Source organism: Arachis duranensis, chromosome 5 (assembly GCF_000817695.3).
Source record: "Arachis duranensis cultivar V14167 chromosome 5, aradu.V14167.gnm2.J7QH, whole genome shotgun sequence".
In the NCBI taxonomy this organism is placed as follows: Eukaryota; Viridiplantae; Streptophyta; class Magnoliopsida; order Fabales; family Fabaceae; genus Arachis; species Arachis duranensis.
In genome coordinates this window covers 26,027,092-26,042,206 of record NC_029776.3, presented here as the reverse complement: position 1 = coordinate 26,042,206, position 15,115 = coordinate 26,027,092, and the positions used below count along the sequence as shown (strand labels likewise).

Sequence of the window (15,115 nt, the reverse complement as noted above, 5' to 3'; positions counted from 1 at the left end):
TACCTTATTATTATTCACCAAAGTTCGTTCCTGTATTATTATTATTATTATTATTCACTATTTAACCTAATATTTCAATCATTATATATATATATATATCCACTAAAATTTATCATTATCGATATGTATACGTATACATATAATATTAAGCTTTGTAATATAATATTATGCTATTATTATTCATTCTTAGCTTCCTTCTATATAAGTATAATTTATTATTACAATTCCCTTTCATAAAGTGTGTATATAATATAAAGGAAGCTAAGGCGGCGTACTAATTATACATATATATATATCATTAACGCATGCGAGGGGAAAGAACAGAAAGAAAACGGAGAGAGAAGACCAAGAGAGAACGTAAAATTCTTCTGAACCTCCGGCTTCGATTTTTTTGTAATCCGTAACTCCAATCAAAAATCTAATCTGGTAAAAGTATTCGTATCCTCTTCCTCTACACGTTGGTACCACTTTTGATCGGTAGAAGTTGACGGTAACGTAACTCCTCTACTCTTTGAGTTTGGCCAACAAAAGATTTAGGAGGCACAGACGATTCTGGACATTTTCTTCTTCGATAGATCAGTCAAAAAGCTTCTCCTAAGTTTTGAATATTTTGATTCCACACGAAGGTATGGTTTTGGTTTCTCGTAGTTAATGTTTAATGTCACGTGAAAACTTAGGCTAGAAGACCTTAAGATAGGAATGAAATGAATGAATATTTGATGGATTGTGTATATGGTATAAAATGTGAGGTTTAGCTGTTGTCAATAATTTGTTGTTGAGGTTGGTCGGTTTGGAAAAAGATTTAATATTGGTATTTGTTTGATTATGAAATAATTTGTTACTGGAAATGATTTGAGTGATTGAGAGGTGTTTGGTTTGATAGTTGGGACCCTTGAAGGGTGGCAGAAATTCGAGCTTTAGAGGAGATACTGCCAAAACTTCTATGAGAATTGGAGTTTGATTTGAGGTGGTATTTTACAAAGAAAGAGATTATTATGTGGCTTGTATATTTGAGACTATTTGTTGACCCTCTGTCGCAAGATGTGACCGGGCACTTTAACTCCCCGGATTCCCCCATGGGCATGCATATATATATTAATATTGAATATTATATTTGAGCTTGGAGTTCGTCTCCATGGAATACTATATTATTGAGCTTGGAGTTTAACTCCATGGAATACTATACTATTGAGCTTGGAGTGTGACTCCATGGAATATTATATTTGAGCTTGGAGTTTGACTCCATGGAATATTATTGAGCTTGGGGATGCGCGCACAGAGGGACTGTCCAATGGTTAACTACCAGGACTTGTCGGGTTGGCTGTATAACCGACAGATGAGACTCATCAGCCATAGGACAGGCATACATCATATGCATTTGTTTGCTTTGTTTGGGTGTGCATTGCTTTAGTTTGTTTAACTGTTAAATTCTACTTATCTGCTACTTGTTCTACTTGCTGTAAATACTTCTCTATTTGTGTTTTCCTTGTCTGTAATGTTTGTCTATGTAATTAAGAGGCCCCTTGTCTGGTGAAGGAATGGAGAGGGTTGTTCCACCAGTGATTCAGAGGATTAGAGGAGACAGAACGTGAATTATTAGGTTAAGGTTAGATTCAGAATTAGAATACCTTAGACAACTTACCTAATTTCTGGTTTAGTTGAATTCTTAGGTTGAAATCTGAGTGTCGAAGTTCTAGGAATGCCTCTGGCTTTCCCGATACCTTTTATATTAACTATGCGGGCACCTTTACCATACTGAGAACCTCCGGTTCTCATTCCATACTATGTTGTTGTTTTTCAGATGCAGGTCGAGAGGCATCTCGTTAGGCGTCTGGACTCTTAAAGCGGAGTGGTTACTGGGATATCTTGTTATGCTATGATGTATATATATGTACTTAGTTTTCTCTCCGCATGACTTATTCTTTTTGATCCTCTTAGAGGTTTATGGAGAGGCAGGATTGTGTATATGTACTTTTGGGTTTGGATATGTATGTATATATGTGTAAATATTCTCCGGCCAGTCTTGACTTCGCAGGCTGAGTTAGGAGATTGTTATTTTGTATCCTTGGTATTCTACTCCTACTTCTGTTAGCTTATGTTTGATAGTTATGATTTTCTTAGCACGTAAGTTAACTCGTTCCTTGAGCGTTGCGCCTTTATTGTGCGATTTTTATTTTCCCCTTTTCTTTAAGGCTCCTAGCATATTATAATTCTTCTACTATTATATGTACTCATTTTATTTTAGAGGTCGTAATACCACACCACATTCGTTTTACGACTTAAGCGTAAAGCTTAGTGTGGTAGGGTGTTACACAAAGGGTTCGAATTCATTTACCTAACTTGGACTTTTTTCAGTATAATTGGTTACAACTACATAATTGACCTCGATGGCGTTATATTCATCATGGATTTATCTTTGCTCTGTTTTCATCTTTCATGTCAGCAAATCGCTTTAAGCCCTGGTAATTACTGCCCGGAGACCCTGGAGTTTATCAAAACAGGATACATGGGCCCGGTGGATGATATCACAAAAGTTGGTAGTTATTGGCGTTATCATCCAGTGGCAGTTATGTACATTGGTGGTAAGCGGGTTTTTACTCATGTCCTTTCATCCACAAACTTGCAGATTTATATCCCTCTACATAAGGATCGTCACTGGTTTCTGATGGTCGTGGACCTTAAAGAGGAGCTACTCATCTACTTAGATTCTTTAAAAGACCACAGCGAGCGCGACGCAAGGGTCGACCAGATGACATATGTGGTAAAATTAGCTCATTTTTAATGCAATCTCTTTAATTTTTTGGTTTTTACATTCAAATTTGCATATTCTTGGTGCGGCTGATCCGCTGTTGGCAATGCAGGCTTTCTTCCTACAAACGGTACTCAGGGATAGGAAATTGTACAGCAAGTGTGACAGCGTCCCACCGATGACGTCTGCATACAGAGTTAGGAAACCCATCACCGGCCAACAAGAGCCAACCTCGTCAGCCTCCTTGTTACCTCGCTCCGTATCATGTGATTCGAATTTATATTACATACTGATTAGAGGTGATTTTGTTTCATGTTTTCAGCCGTGACTGTGGCATATGGGTTGCGCAATGGATGCAACTTTCTAGTATTTGGACCTCATATGACATAGAGGTTATGCTCTCCACATGTGTACAAAAATATCGTGATACTTTTTTATTTCGTCCCCTGGTTGCTGATAACAGCATAATGCATGATCTGATGCGATATTTACGTTATTTATTCCACGGTATGGCATCAACGACCACAACAGAATGAGGTTAGCCTTGGACTTAATCATGGCAAAGTCTAACCCGACCAGAGACGAAATTTGCAAGCTTGCTTGCAAGCATTGGGAGGAGACACTTGATAATCCAGCGACAAGGGGAACACCCCAAGGAACCCAACCCCCTGCGGAGGCATCGTCGATTGTCAGTAGTAGCTCGAAGAGCTTAACCATATGACAGCATTGGCTACATCGAAGCGTGAATCCCTGCCTGAGGATCACACTTGGTTTTGCTACCTTGACAATTTGGGGCTGTTATGGCAAACTTTCAGGTTTTTTTGTTCTGTTAGTCGCCGAACATAACACTCTTTTGGTCTTGTGTGATGGATCCAGTTTGGACAATTTTTTGATTGATTAGTTATGTACAAACAAATGTAAGTGGTAAGTGTTGTGTGTAGTATTTGGCTGTGGGCATCTCCCTCCACTATTTGGGTTGTTGGTTTTATGTTCATATCAGGGCACCCAATAGGATCTACAACTAAGTTTACTGTTATGGGGACTGTTTGGACTACCGAATATGCGTGCGGACTACCGCCGCATCTAACTTCATATTTACTTTCTTGTTCTTGCATATATCATACTGCATTCATACTGACGCTTACATCCTTCTTCCCCTTTCCCTCCTAGATCCCACTTGGGCCATCTGGTATCAGAGCCTGATGGGGAAGTAGGAATATACATATTATCATTAAACTTTCTCTGAAATTCATGGATCTGGGATTTTATTGTTCAAGTTCTTATTTACTGTTGTTCATGTTCTTATTTACTGTTCACTATGTACATAAGAAACAATACTTTAAATCTGGAAGTACAGGCCGTTTAACCTTATCACTCAAAGGGACTGTAGCAGTAAGACCCTGGATTTCGGGCAGTAAGGCTAACTTGATGATGTCCCCAAAAGTGATAATGGTCTAAACTAAGAACTCCTGGTGGCTATAGATTTAAAGGATTAAAAAAAAAAGAGTTAGAAACCCAGATTCAAAATTTGAGTGATAGTTTAGTTCTCTCTGAACCAAAGGAGGGCTATGATATCAGATTTTATGTAATCATGTCTAAACTCTTTCGCTCTCTCTCTAGACGCCTTTCCTTTTCTTCACCGTCCTCTTCTTCCTCCTCTCCGATCCATTCTTCTTCCAATCCCCTTACTGAGAAAGTTACTCGTCCTGAGGAACTTTCCCCCAAACACAATATCTTTGAAGAAGAAGTCTGCTTCGAAGATATCAATCAAGCCATTGACAATTGGGAAATACCCAAAATCCCACAAGATGAGTTATATGTTCCTGATGATAACAAGAGAAAATCTGATTATATCATCAAAACCACTGAAAATAATATTCCTCTAGGACCCGATTCCGGTGAGGAATTCCATCTTCTGACTAAACAATCAGTTAGAGAACATGCCCACCACTACAGATATCTTCACATAGGGTGTGTCCAAGTTGCAGTCAAACCACTCATCCGAGAAGGTTTGAATGCCTCTATCCTCATGTGTCTTAGAGACATTAGACACAATGACTTCCAAGACTCCTTAATCGGAACAGTTGAAACAAGTCTAGGACATGGTCCAGTTTACTTCAACCCGTTTCCCAAACAAGACAGTCAGTCTGTTAGACCTTAACATTCTTGACTCTCTTTTCCTAAACATTCGAATTCATGGTCTTAACATGAAAGAAGGTTCCATTCCAGCCACTTTAATCTATAGGATTCAATACAAGGTCATGAACACTTGTAACTCTAGAGTCCTTCTTAAGTCCCAAGATCGTGAAACCACTTTGTCTGTCACAGACATGACAAAGGCCAACGTTATGATCCCAAGGCTCATAAGATGGGATGAAATTGACCTCCCTCAATCATGGTCAATTGACCGAGCCATTCCAACGCAACCTAGACAAGCACCTCTTTTACGAGAAGTAAAACAAGATGAATCAGGGAAAGTAGAGATTTTTTTTGATAGACGAAACTCTTTTTCTTCTAGATCTGAAGCAGGAACATCTAATGATTTTGCTTCAGCAAGAAGATCTTTTTCAGTAACTTCCCAATCTCAGTTTTCAAAAATGTCGAGACCAGCCAATTCTGAAATACATATTTCCGGATTACAAAACAATTCAAGCATTTCTCAAGGAGTTTACCAAGAAGATGATGGAGATATAGAATTTGAAGTTGAATCTTCTATTCCATCCCATCAATCTCCAACATATTCTTCTTTGAATGGTAAATGAATAACACAAAATTTGTTATAAACAGAGAAGCTTTACATAAAAACCTTAACTCTGAAGAGTATGACCTCCAAAGAGAATGGTATTTAAGTACTTATACAGCTTCTCAAATCTCATCATTCAAAGAAAAATATTACAAATTTTTAAATGATGTTAGATTGCATATTCCTTTCTTTGAATGGTTTCATGCTTATTCCATAAAAAACAACATTGAGTATCCTTTTAAAAATAAACAAACTTCATTTTCAGCAAATGTTATTTCAACTTGGAAAGTCAAAGATGGCATCTACCTCTAAAAGTATTGAGAAACCTCTTTTTAAACCTTTCAAAATAAGTAGCAAGGCTAAGCAAAGTCTTAAAACCTCTATTTTAAAACAACAATCTAGTGATTCGGAAGTTATTCAAAAGATTGACCAACTTTTGAATCGTTTTACTACTATCCCTGAAACTCCTACAAACTCTGGTGAATCTACTTCTCGTATTCAAACACGCGCATCTAAAGCTATTAATGCCCTTGGCCTTGAGTCCAATGAATCTTGCTCTGAGCAAAGTGATGATTCTGGCAAATCATCCCTCAAGATCAGCCCCATTTTGACCAACTCCCTAACCAAGTGGAAGGGTTTAACTAAACCCTCTACGTATAATCGAGTATCCGCTCCAGATCTAGCTCTCGAAGAAAGAGAACTAGGTTTTGTTAGCTTCAATGCCAATAATGTCTATGAATGGAATATAGATGGCAAAACGGAATATAATATCATGAGTATGCTCCAGCACATGACAATGGTAGGCACAGCCTATCAAGCAGCCCATGACACCTCTGAAGAAGCTATAGCCAATGTTATTGTTTCGGGATTTAGTGGCCAGCTGAAGGGATGGTGGGATAACTACCTTTTCGAAAACCAAAAACACTCAATCTTTTCTGCCATAAAAGTCAACGACCAGAACGAACCCATCATTGGTGACGACAGGGAACCTATCCCCGATGCTGTCAATACCTTAATTTTTACCATAGCAAGCCACTTCATTGGTGATCCATCTCTTTGGAAAGACCGTTCTGCGGAGCTGCTTTCCAATCTCAGATGCAAAACTTTGTCTGACTTCCGATGGTATAAAGACACCTTTCTTACTAGGGTTTATACCAGAGAAGACAGTCAACAACCTTTCTGGAAAGAAAAATTCCTTGCTGGACTCCCCAAATCCCTTGGAGATAAAGTAAGGGACAAAATTCGTAGCTTAACCCCTGACGGAATAATACCCTATGATGAGTTAAGTTATGCCCAACTCATTTCTTTTATCCAAAAGGTTGCCCTAAAGATTTGTCAAGATGATAAAATCCAAAGGCAACTTGCTCGTGAGAAAACTCAAAATCGTATTGATTTGGGAACTTTCTGTGAACAATTTGGTCTTCCTGCTTGTCATCCGAGGAAATCTAAAAGACCTTCCAACCGAAAAATTTTTAAATCTAACCCTGAAAAGAACTTTAGAAGATTCAAAAAGGGTTTTCAAAAACCTAAAAATGAAACAGGTTTCCAAAAGAATTTTCAAAAGTATCCTCAGAAAAACCCCATTATTTGTTACACATGTAAAAAATCAGGACATGTTAGCAAATATTGTCGGTTAAAAGGAAAGATTAATAATCTGAACCTTGATCCTCAGATTGAGGAACAGATTAATAATCTTATGATTGAGAGCTCAGATGACAACTCTGGACCAGAATCTTCTGATGATAATATCAACAATATCCAAGTTGATGATGTTGAGTCATCCTCAGATTCTGATATCAAGCAAAATTAATGTTTTATCCAAAGATCAAGATCTCTTATTTGATGCTATCGAGGCTATTGACAATCCAGAACAAAAGAAAGACTTTCTTTTGAAACTAAAAAGATCTTTACAAAAGGAGAAAAAACCCAAAAATTTGGTTCTTAACAATAAATATGATTCAAACCTATTTTCAAAAAATTAGAAAAACAAGTTATTCGTCCCATAACCATTCAGGATCTCCAAACTGAGGTTAACAATCTTAAGAGAGAAATCCAGGAAATCAAAAGAAACCAAAACGATCATCCTCTTATTCTCTCGCAATTAGTACAAGAAGAAAAATCTGGTGATGAGGATCTTGGTTCTCTTTTAAACCAAACTGAGTGCTCTAAGGAACAAGAAAATAAAATTTCTAACGACAATGATGTAAAACAAATTTTGAGAATAATAAATGTATTCTCCTTTATGAAGCATCGTGTTAATGTCCAAATTGTCGTTAAAGATTTTGTTTTTGACACTATTGCACTCTTTGATTCAGGTGCAGATTCAAATTGTATTAGGGAAGGTCTGGTCCCCACAAAATATTTCGAAAAAACTACTGAATGCCTTTGCTCAATAACGGGTGAAAGGCTAAGTATCAATTTTAAAATAACCAATGTCTTTATTGAAAAGGGAAATATCAGAATTCCCACCGATTTCATCATAGCAAAAGATATAAAAAATGATGTAGTTTTGGGGACACCTTTCATAAATCTATTGTTTCCATACCTGGCAGATTTTCCTGGACTTACCTCTTTTGTAGGAGGACAAGTAACTTTCTTTGAGTTTCTAGACTCACCAAAGCAAAGATCTCTAAACCTAATTGAATCCAAAACCAAACAGATTTGTTTTCTAAAAGAAGAAATCTCTTTCAAAACCCTTGATCACAGCTTTCGCAACCAAAGATTCAAGAAAAAATAAAAAATCTTTTAAATCAAATTGAAAAATCTATTTGTTCTGATTTGCCTCATGCCTTCTGGGATAGGAAAGAACACATTGTTGATTTTCCATATGAAAAGGATTTCAAAGAATCAAAAATCCCTACAAAAGCCCGCCCCATTCAAATGAATGAGCAGCTTTTGCAGCATTGTCAAAAGGAAATTAAAGATCTTTTGGATAAAGGATTAATCCGTCCTAGCAAAAGTCCTTGGTCTTGCTCTGCTTTTTATGTTAATAAACAAGCTGAGATAGAAAGAGGAACTCCCAGGCTTGTTATCAATTACAAACCTTTGAATCAAGCTTTACAGTGGATTCGTTATCCCATCCCAAACAAAAAGGATTTGCTTAATAGGTTAAACTCGGCAAATATTTTTTCAAAATTTGATATGAAGTCCGGTTTTTGGCAAATTCAAATCACTGAATCAGACCGATATAAAATAGCTTTTACCGTTCCATTCGGACAATATGAATGGAATGTAATGCCTTTTGGTCTGAAAAATGCCCCTTCCGAATTTCAGAAAATCATGAATGATATTTTCAACCCATACTCAAACTTTGCAATCGTTTATATTGATGATGTCTTAATTTTTTCCCAGACTCTGGATGAACATTTCAAACATGTTAAAACTTTTATGTAAATCATCCAAAAAAATGGACTTGCTGTTTCTAAACCAAAAATTGTTCTTTTTCAAACAAAAATCCGATTTCTTGGTCACATAATTTTCCAAGGAACAATAACTCCTATTGAAAGATCAATCTTGTTTGCAGAAAAGTTTCCAGATTATATCCTCAATAAACCTCAGCTCCAGAGGTTCCTAGGATGTCTCAATTATGTTTCAGATTTCATCCCGAATCTGAACAATCTCCTTAAGCCCCTTCATGATAGGCTTAAGAAAAATCCCCCACCTTGGACAGACAAACATTCGGATATTATCAGATTTTTTAAAACCAAAGTCTGCAATCTTCCATGTCTTTACCTGCCCATTCCTCATGCATTCAAAATAGTAGAAACTGATGCATCAGATTTAGGATACGGTGGTATTTTAAAACAAAAACTGCATGATAAAGAATGTATCATTGCATTTACATCCAAACACTGGAATATTACTCAACAAAAATATTCCACAATCAAAAAAGAAATTTTAGCCATTGTTTTATGCATCACAAAATTTCAATCCGACTTACTCAATCAAAAATTTTTAGTCCGAGTTGATTGCAAATCAGCCAAAGATGTTTTACAAAATGATGTGAAAAATCTTGCATCAAAACAAATTTTTGCCAGATGGCAAGCAATTTTAAGTGTCTTTGATTTCAACATTGAGCATATCAAGGGTAACTCAAACTCTCTCCCTGACTTTCTCACACGTGAATATTTGCAGGGAGATAATCAAGGAAAAGATGCCTAAAAAGGCAACATTAGCCTCGGTAAGAGGCAGAGGTATTCGCCTAGCCCTTCCTGGGCCAACCAAGAGATCTAGGTCAAGTACCCCAACTGGGTCATCTACCCAACAACCTTCCCCTATAACCCAAGAGCCGACTGGGTCATCTACTCAGATCATCGAGTACGCGAGATCTTTTCTGAAAGTACGAATTTCTCCGGAAGATCAGTAAAGGGAACACCTCTGTTATATCATCAAGCATCTCAATCCTCATTATCATTATGTCATCCTTAAGATAGAACCTCCTCTGAGGCAATCTCGATAATGCAATCACGAAGAACCTAGTTTTTGAACCATATCGGTTGGCAGTTTTGATTCTGACTTTCGTAAATAGTCTCTGTTTGACAAACCGGACTCGATTCATGAGAGGAGAGAGATAATAGTATAATATTATCATTATACTATTATTAGAAAATGCTTGAATGATATTATAAGGTTACCTGGTCTGTTTTAGTTAAAAACAGAAAATCGGTTTAACCGGGTTTACGGTTTACTGGTGCAGCTTAGCACCAGCACTCTCTGATGACTTTAGCAATGCTAAGGCCTCATTATACATGTTCTATTATCATAATAAATATGTTACTAGTGTCATTTATGCTAGTAGCTCAGAAAATAATTTTTAGAGATGTTTTTACGAGTGTTCCGATACACCTAGTTTTAGTAGTTGTACACTAGAGATATTTTAATATTATTTTAATCCACCTTCAAGCCAACCAATCACAACTCACCCTACACCCCCAAAACCCCCAAGGCTGCCTCAATTAATTTTTCTCTGTTTTTTCCCTAGCCTGGGTATTCTCATGGCAGTACAGGTACGGCAAACAAGAACATCCAAAAGCACCACCTATGCTTCAAAGAAATGCCTTTGTAAAATGGTGGTCTCAGTTTGATGCCACCATGGCTCATCCAGAAAAAGTTCGAAATTGGTTCAAAGAGCACCCCAAGTTCACCAAACCATTCGACCATGAAGAATCAATATTCCTCAACCAGAAAGCCCAGATTGCAGCAGCCCTTGCAGGGGCCCAATCAAAAGAAACCTTAGCAAGACACCTTCAACAAATCATGCAGATGATCGATAAAGACAAAAAACACAAAGACGATTCTACTCCCTCAGAAGAATCATCAAGTGATTACAATCAAAATGAAGACGATTACTTTGGAATCAATCTAGGAGAAGATTAGATCTTAAAGCAACTTTGCAAAAAACAAAAATGTATCAACTTGTACTGTACCAATAGTACCGGTTAACATAACCGGCACTGTAGAAATTGATATTTACATTTTTGCAACTGCATATGTGTGCGGACTACCGCCACATCTAACTACTTATCTAACCTGCATATGCGTGCGGACTACCGCCGCATCTAACTTCATATTTACTTTCTTGTTCTTGCATATATCATACTGCATTCATACTGACGCTTACGCTTACATCCTTCTTCCCCTTTCCCTCCTAGATCCGCTTCGGGCCATCTGGTATCAGAGCCTGATGGGGAAGTAGGAATATATATATTATCATTCAACTTTCTCTGAAATTCATGGGTCTGGGATTTTACTGTTTATGTTCTTATTTACTGTTGTTCATGTTCTTCTTCGGAAATACTGCAGGGTTCTTTATCTTAAATATAAATTAAACAGGTTAGGTTTTAAGGTTAACTATTTAAAATTTATGATAAAGAGTTTAGGCTTTTAAATTTTAACTTCTCAGAGACCTAATAAAAGATCTCCAATATACGTCCAACACAGCCTGTTGGTTATCTAACCCCATTGTTGAGCAAGTTGCTACAAGGAACGTCATGCGAATTCCCGTGCTGATAACAAAAAAATAAAAATTCAGAAGCAAACCAAGTCAAGGTCTCATGAGGCTAGAGGGAAGTTGATTTCCAACATCTATATGCATGCACATTAGGTTAACTAATTACTCATGCTCACAACATTCTACTGTTAATAGCATGAAGATGCGGTTGGGATGGAAGTCATACAACCCATGCTTTGTTGGCACAAAAAATTTATATCCCTTGTTGCTATGTTTCATCACCCACAGTAACATGTTTGGTCCTCAATCCAATAACACAGACTCCTATTGCATATCAAGGAGGAAATATTCAGATTGATTGAAATAAAAAACAGCCCAGCATAACACAAATTCATAACAGTAAACACTTAATCCCCCTATCATCTATCTAAAGTTACATGCAAATTGTCATATTAAAACATTTGACTTCCCCTTACACATACGATATTCACACAAAGTGACTATAGAATATTCCCAGACAATACATATTCAAGGAGTGCACAACAAAGAGCTAGATGAGGTTGCGGAGCAGTTCCATGACATGCACAGTGACAAAAGTACATTTATTTCGATTTTTGAACGCTTAACACTAATTGATGATTGTGAAACCAATGTCGAATAAACGATAGTACAATTTCAAGTCGTGATTACCTCCCTAGTGAAGTCGGCAGAGTCCAGTAGATGTTCCGACCTTATATTCCCACTTTGTGCCGTTCCTATCACGTCTTCGCCAAGACCAACTGGGTGATACATTCCATCACCCAGCTCAGCCGTTGACAGGGGCCTTTTCATCGTCTCCGGATCGTCCATGCTTTCATTCAAGCAGGCATCATGCTTCTTATCTTCGTTTGCACTGGATGAAGATTTCTATTCAAACCAATCAAAACCAAATAAAGCAATGACATTCATAACCATTTGGAATATTCAAGGAGTGCACTAATAACAATTAATGGATCAACATAAATTATATAGCATTCACATGCAGATGTAACAACTAGTTGGCAAGGTTACAACCTGAACCTGAGTATGGAGTACATCATCGCTTGAACCATCGTCAGACTCTACCCGCTCTGTCCCTGTCTGTCTCGTGTTACCCGTGCACCTCCTCTTTGTGTGTCCAGGTCTCTTGCAAATTGTACACTTCCTCCTTTTACCGCGTTGCCTTTTATGTCATGGTGCACCCTTTGTCCTAACGACCACCGGGTCCTTCACGCACCCTTCTTTCCTGTGTTGTCCCGTCGCATCATTTCTACTGAATGCTTCAACCAGACGTGTACACAAGGCCCGAATTCCCTTTACGGCCTCTGTGTACACCACTTGATTCCTAGCGCTAAGAGACAACAGCCACTGGGATGCCTCGTGAAGAGCGCCATGCCGCATTAAGAATCCCCTCTCATCGTCTGCTTCACCTCGCTCTACATATGCATCGATAGATTTCGCGTCTTTCCACCACCGTGTAAGAACTAAACGATGCGGTATTTCTTGAACATGCTCGTACTTCATGACAAAGAACATGTGTCGGCACGGGAAGCCTTCTCGTTCCCAAAATCTGCAGTGACAGAGAAATTTTCCCATGTTCCTATCAAACTGAGTGATGAAAGTGCGACTCGGATTACCATATTCTTCGGTCGTGTATACTATTGTGGTTGAAATTCTCCTCTTCGCTACATAATTCACCACTCTGACAGCATCAATCTCCTTTTTCACCAGAGAGAAAATTGCTCGTGTGTACATCCTAGCAGCCCCCTTCTCAATTGGATCAAGACATGTTGTCATCACAGGGATGCTATTCACGGAGTTAAATTGTGCCACCATCTCATTATTTCGGTACTCACGTACAAGCACCTCCAAATTATGCACAAGCTCCAAAATTGTGTGCCTGGAAGTCAGGAACTTCTTGACATGAGAGTTTAATCCCTCGCACCTCGATGTCGTTCGATATCCAGCACAAAACTTTCCCCTCAGATATGCACTGACCCACATGTGTTTTTTCTTGTACATCTGTAGGGCCCAACACTTTTCGTTGAAACGGAACTCCTCTGTAGCAGTGGCCCACTCATTCTCAAATTCCTCAATGCCCATGTCGGAATACAGCCATTTGGAAAATAAATCTCTAAACATATGCTCATTCCCGTTTGATGTGACGTTCTTCTGAAGATGCCATGCACAAAGGCGGTGCGTTGTATCTGGGAAGACCTTTCGGACCGCTGCAATAATTGCATCATCTCCATCTGTGACGACCACTGACGGCATCCTGTTACACATAACCTCCAGCAAGTTTTCAAGCATCCACGTGTATGAGGCTGTGGTTTCGTCCAATAGGAGCCCAAATCCAAAAATTGTGGTCTGCCTATGATTATTAGTTCCTGAAAATATCACCAACGGTCTCCTGTACTTGTTCTTCCTATACGTAGAATCAAAGGCCACAACATCTCCAAAGTGTTGAAAGTCTGCTCTACTAGCACCATCTGCCCAGAACAAGTTAGCCAACATACCGTCGTTAGTGACGTTATACCTCGCCGTCGACATTGGATCTGCAGCTGCTTTTCCTTGTAGATACACGACAGTGGCGTTCGTGTCACCATCGGCGATGTTCCCCCGCTTCTTTTTATCTAAGTGGTTATACGCATCCTTCTTTGTAAACCCCAGCAGCGAGTAACCTCCTGCAATTCCAGACATGTATCCGACTATCTTCGAGGTAGGAAGTCCATAGCTATGCATGCTTTCCATGTGTACCTTCGCATCATCTGACAATCCACGAAACTGAGGCATCAAGTGAACCATACCTATCGGGGTCAGGTCATGGTTGTGGTCAAGGATCACCTTCCTAACCTTCCAATTACTAGTACCTCGATCCAAATATATTGATAACTTTGCCTCACAATTTGTGCGGGTTTCTGGTTTATGCATTCTCTTCCTATCAAATCTTGCATAGTGCTTCTCATCTCTCAACCTGGCCCGGTTGCAGAAGAATCTTCTACGGATCAAATTTCCATTTTCATCCTTGCAATAATCCCCTTTCCGGACACCAAACCCATGGCATTTTCCTAATCGCAGGTAAAATTCATAGGCTCGTTGCTCAGTTCGAAACACCATCCGGTTAATATCCTCTGCCGTCAGCCCCAATACATCTCCGTAACCAGATGCTTCTTCATCTGAATCCTCATTCATTACATCAAATTCAGCGGAGTCATCTGTTTGGTTACCTGGATCACATCTCGCATCCCCTTTATGGTATCCATCTCTACTGTTAGTCGGCACGAAGCGGCTAATTCCCATCTGTGAAATTAGAGTATCTACATCAAAATGTCCATAATTTATCAATCGCATAATATACAACTTCACAACTAAATGGAAAATCTTTGCCGACTTGGAATATAATTTGTAATAATTAACTTCCTAACTTTTCTTTTCTACCTTCTTAAAAAGTTGTCGTCCTATTAAGAATGATACACCTTATTGAATGTGTTAGTAATTCCTAAAACCCAAACAACTAACACTTAAGATAAAACAATTATGATTGCGAATTAGACTCAATAATAAGATGATAATAGTAATCTAAAGCCTAACCCATTGTAATAATCGATTTGTTCATGTGCACTAGTAATAAAACATTAACAACGGTCACACTGAA

The 15,115-nt window shown here is 38.4% G+C and overlaps 1 protein-coding gene across 1 annotated transcript; it reads right to left on the bottom strand.

The window, feature by feature from the left end:
• Positions 1–12,651: 12,651 nt before the first annotated feature.
• Positions 12,652–14,811, bottom strand: LOC107488842 (protein FAR1-RELATED SEQUENCE 5-like). Its single transcript, XM_016109621.1, has one exon. The coding sequence runs from the start codon at positions 14,809–14,811 to the stop codon at positions 12,652–12,654; it is 2,160 nt and encodes a 719-aa protein (XP_015965107.1).
• Between the last annotated feature and the right edge of the window lie 304 nt (positions 14,812–15,115).

What these genes read in the sequence shown, in the direction of transcription:
- LOC107488842 (XM_016109621.1), bottom strand. Translation starts at nt 14,811, where the DNA reads ATGCGATTGATAAATTATGGACATTTTGATGTAGATACTCTAATTTCA.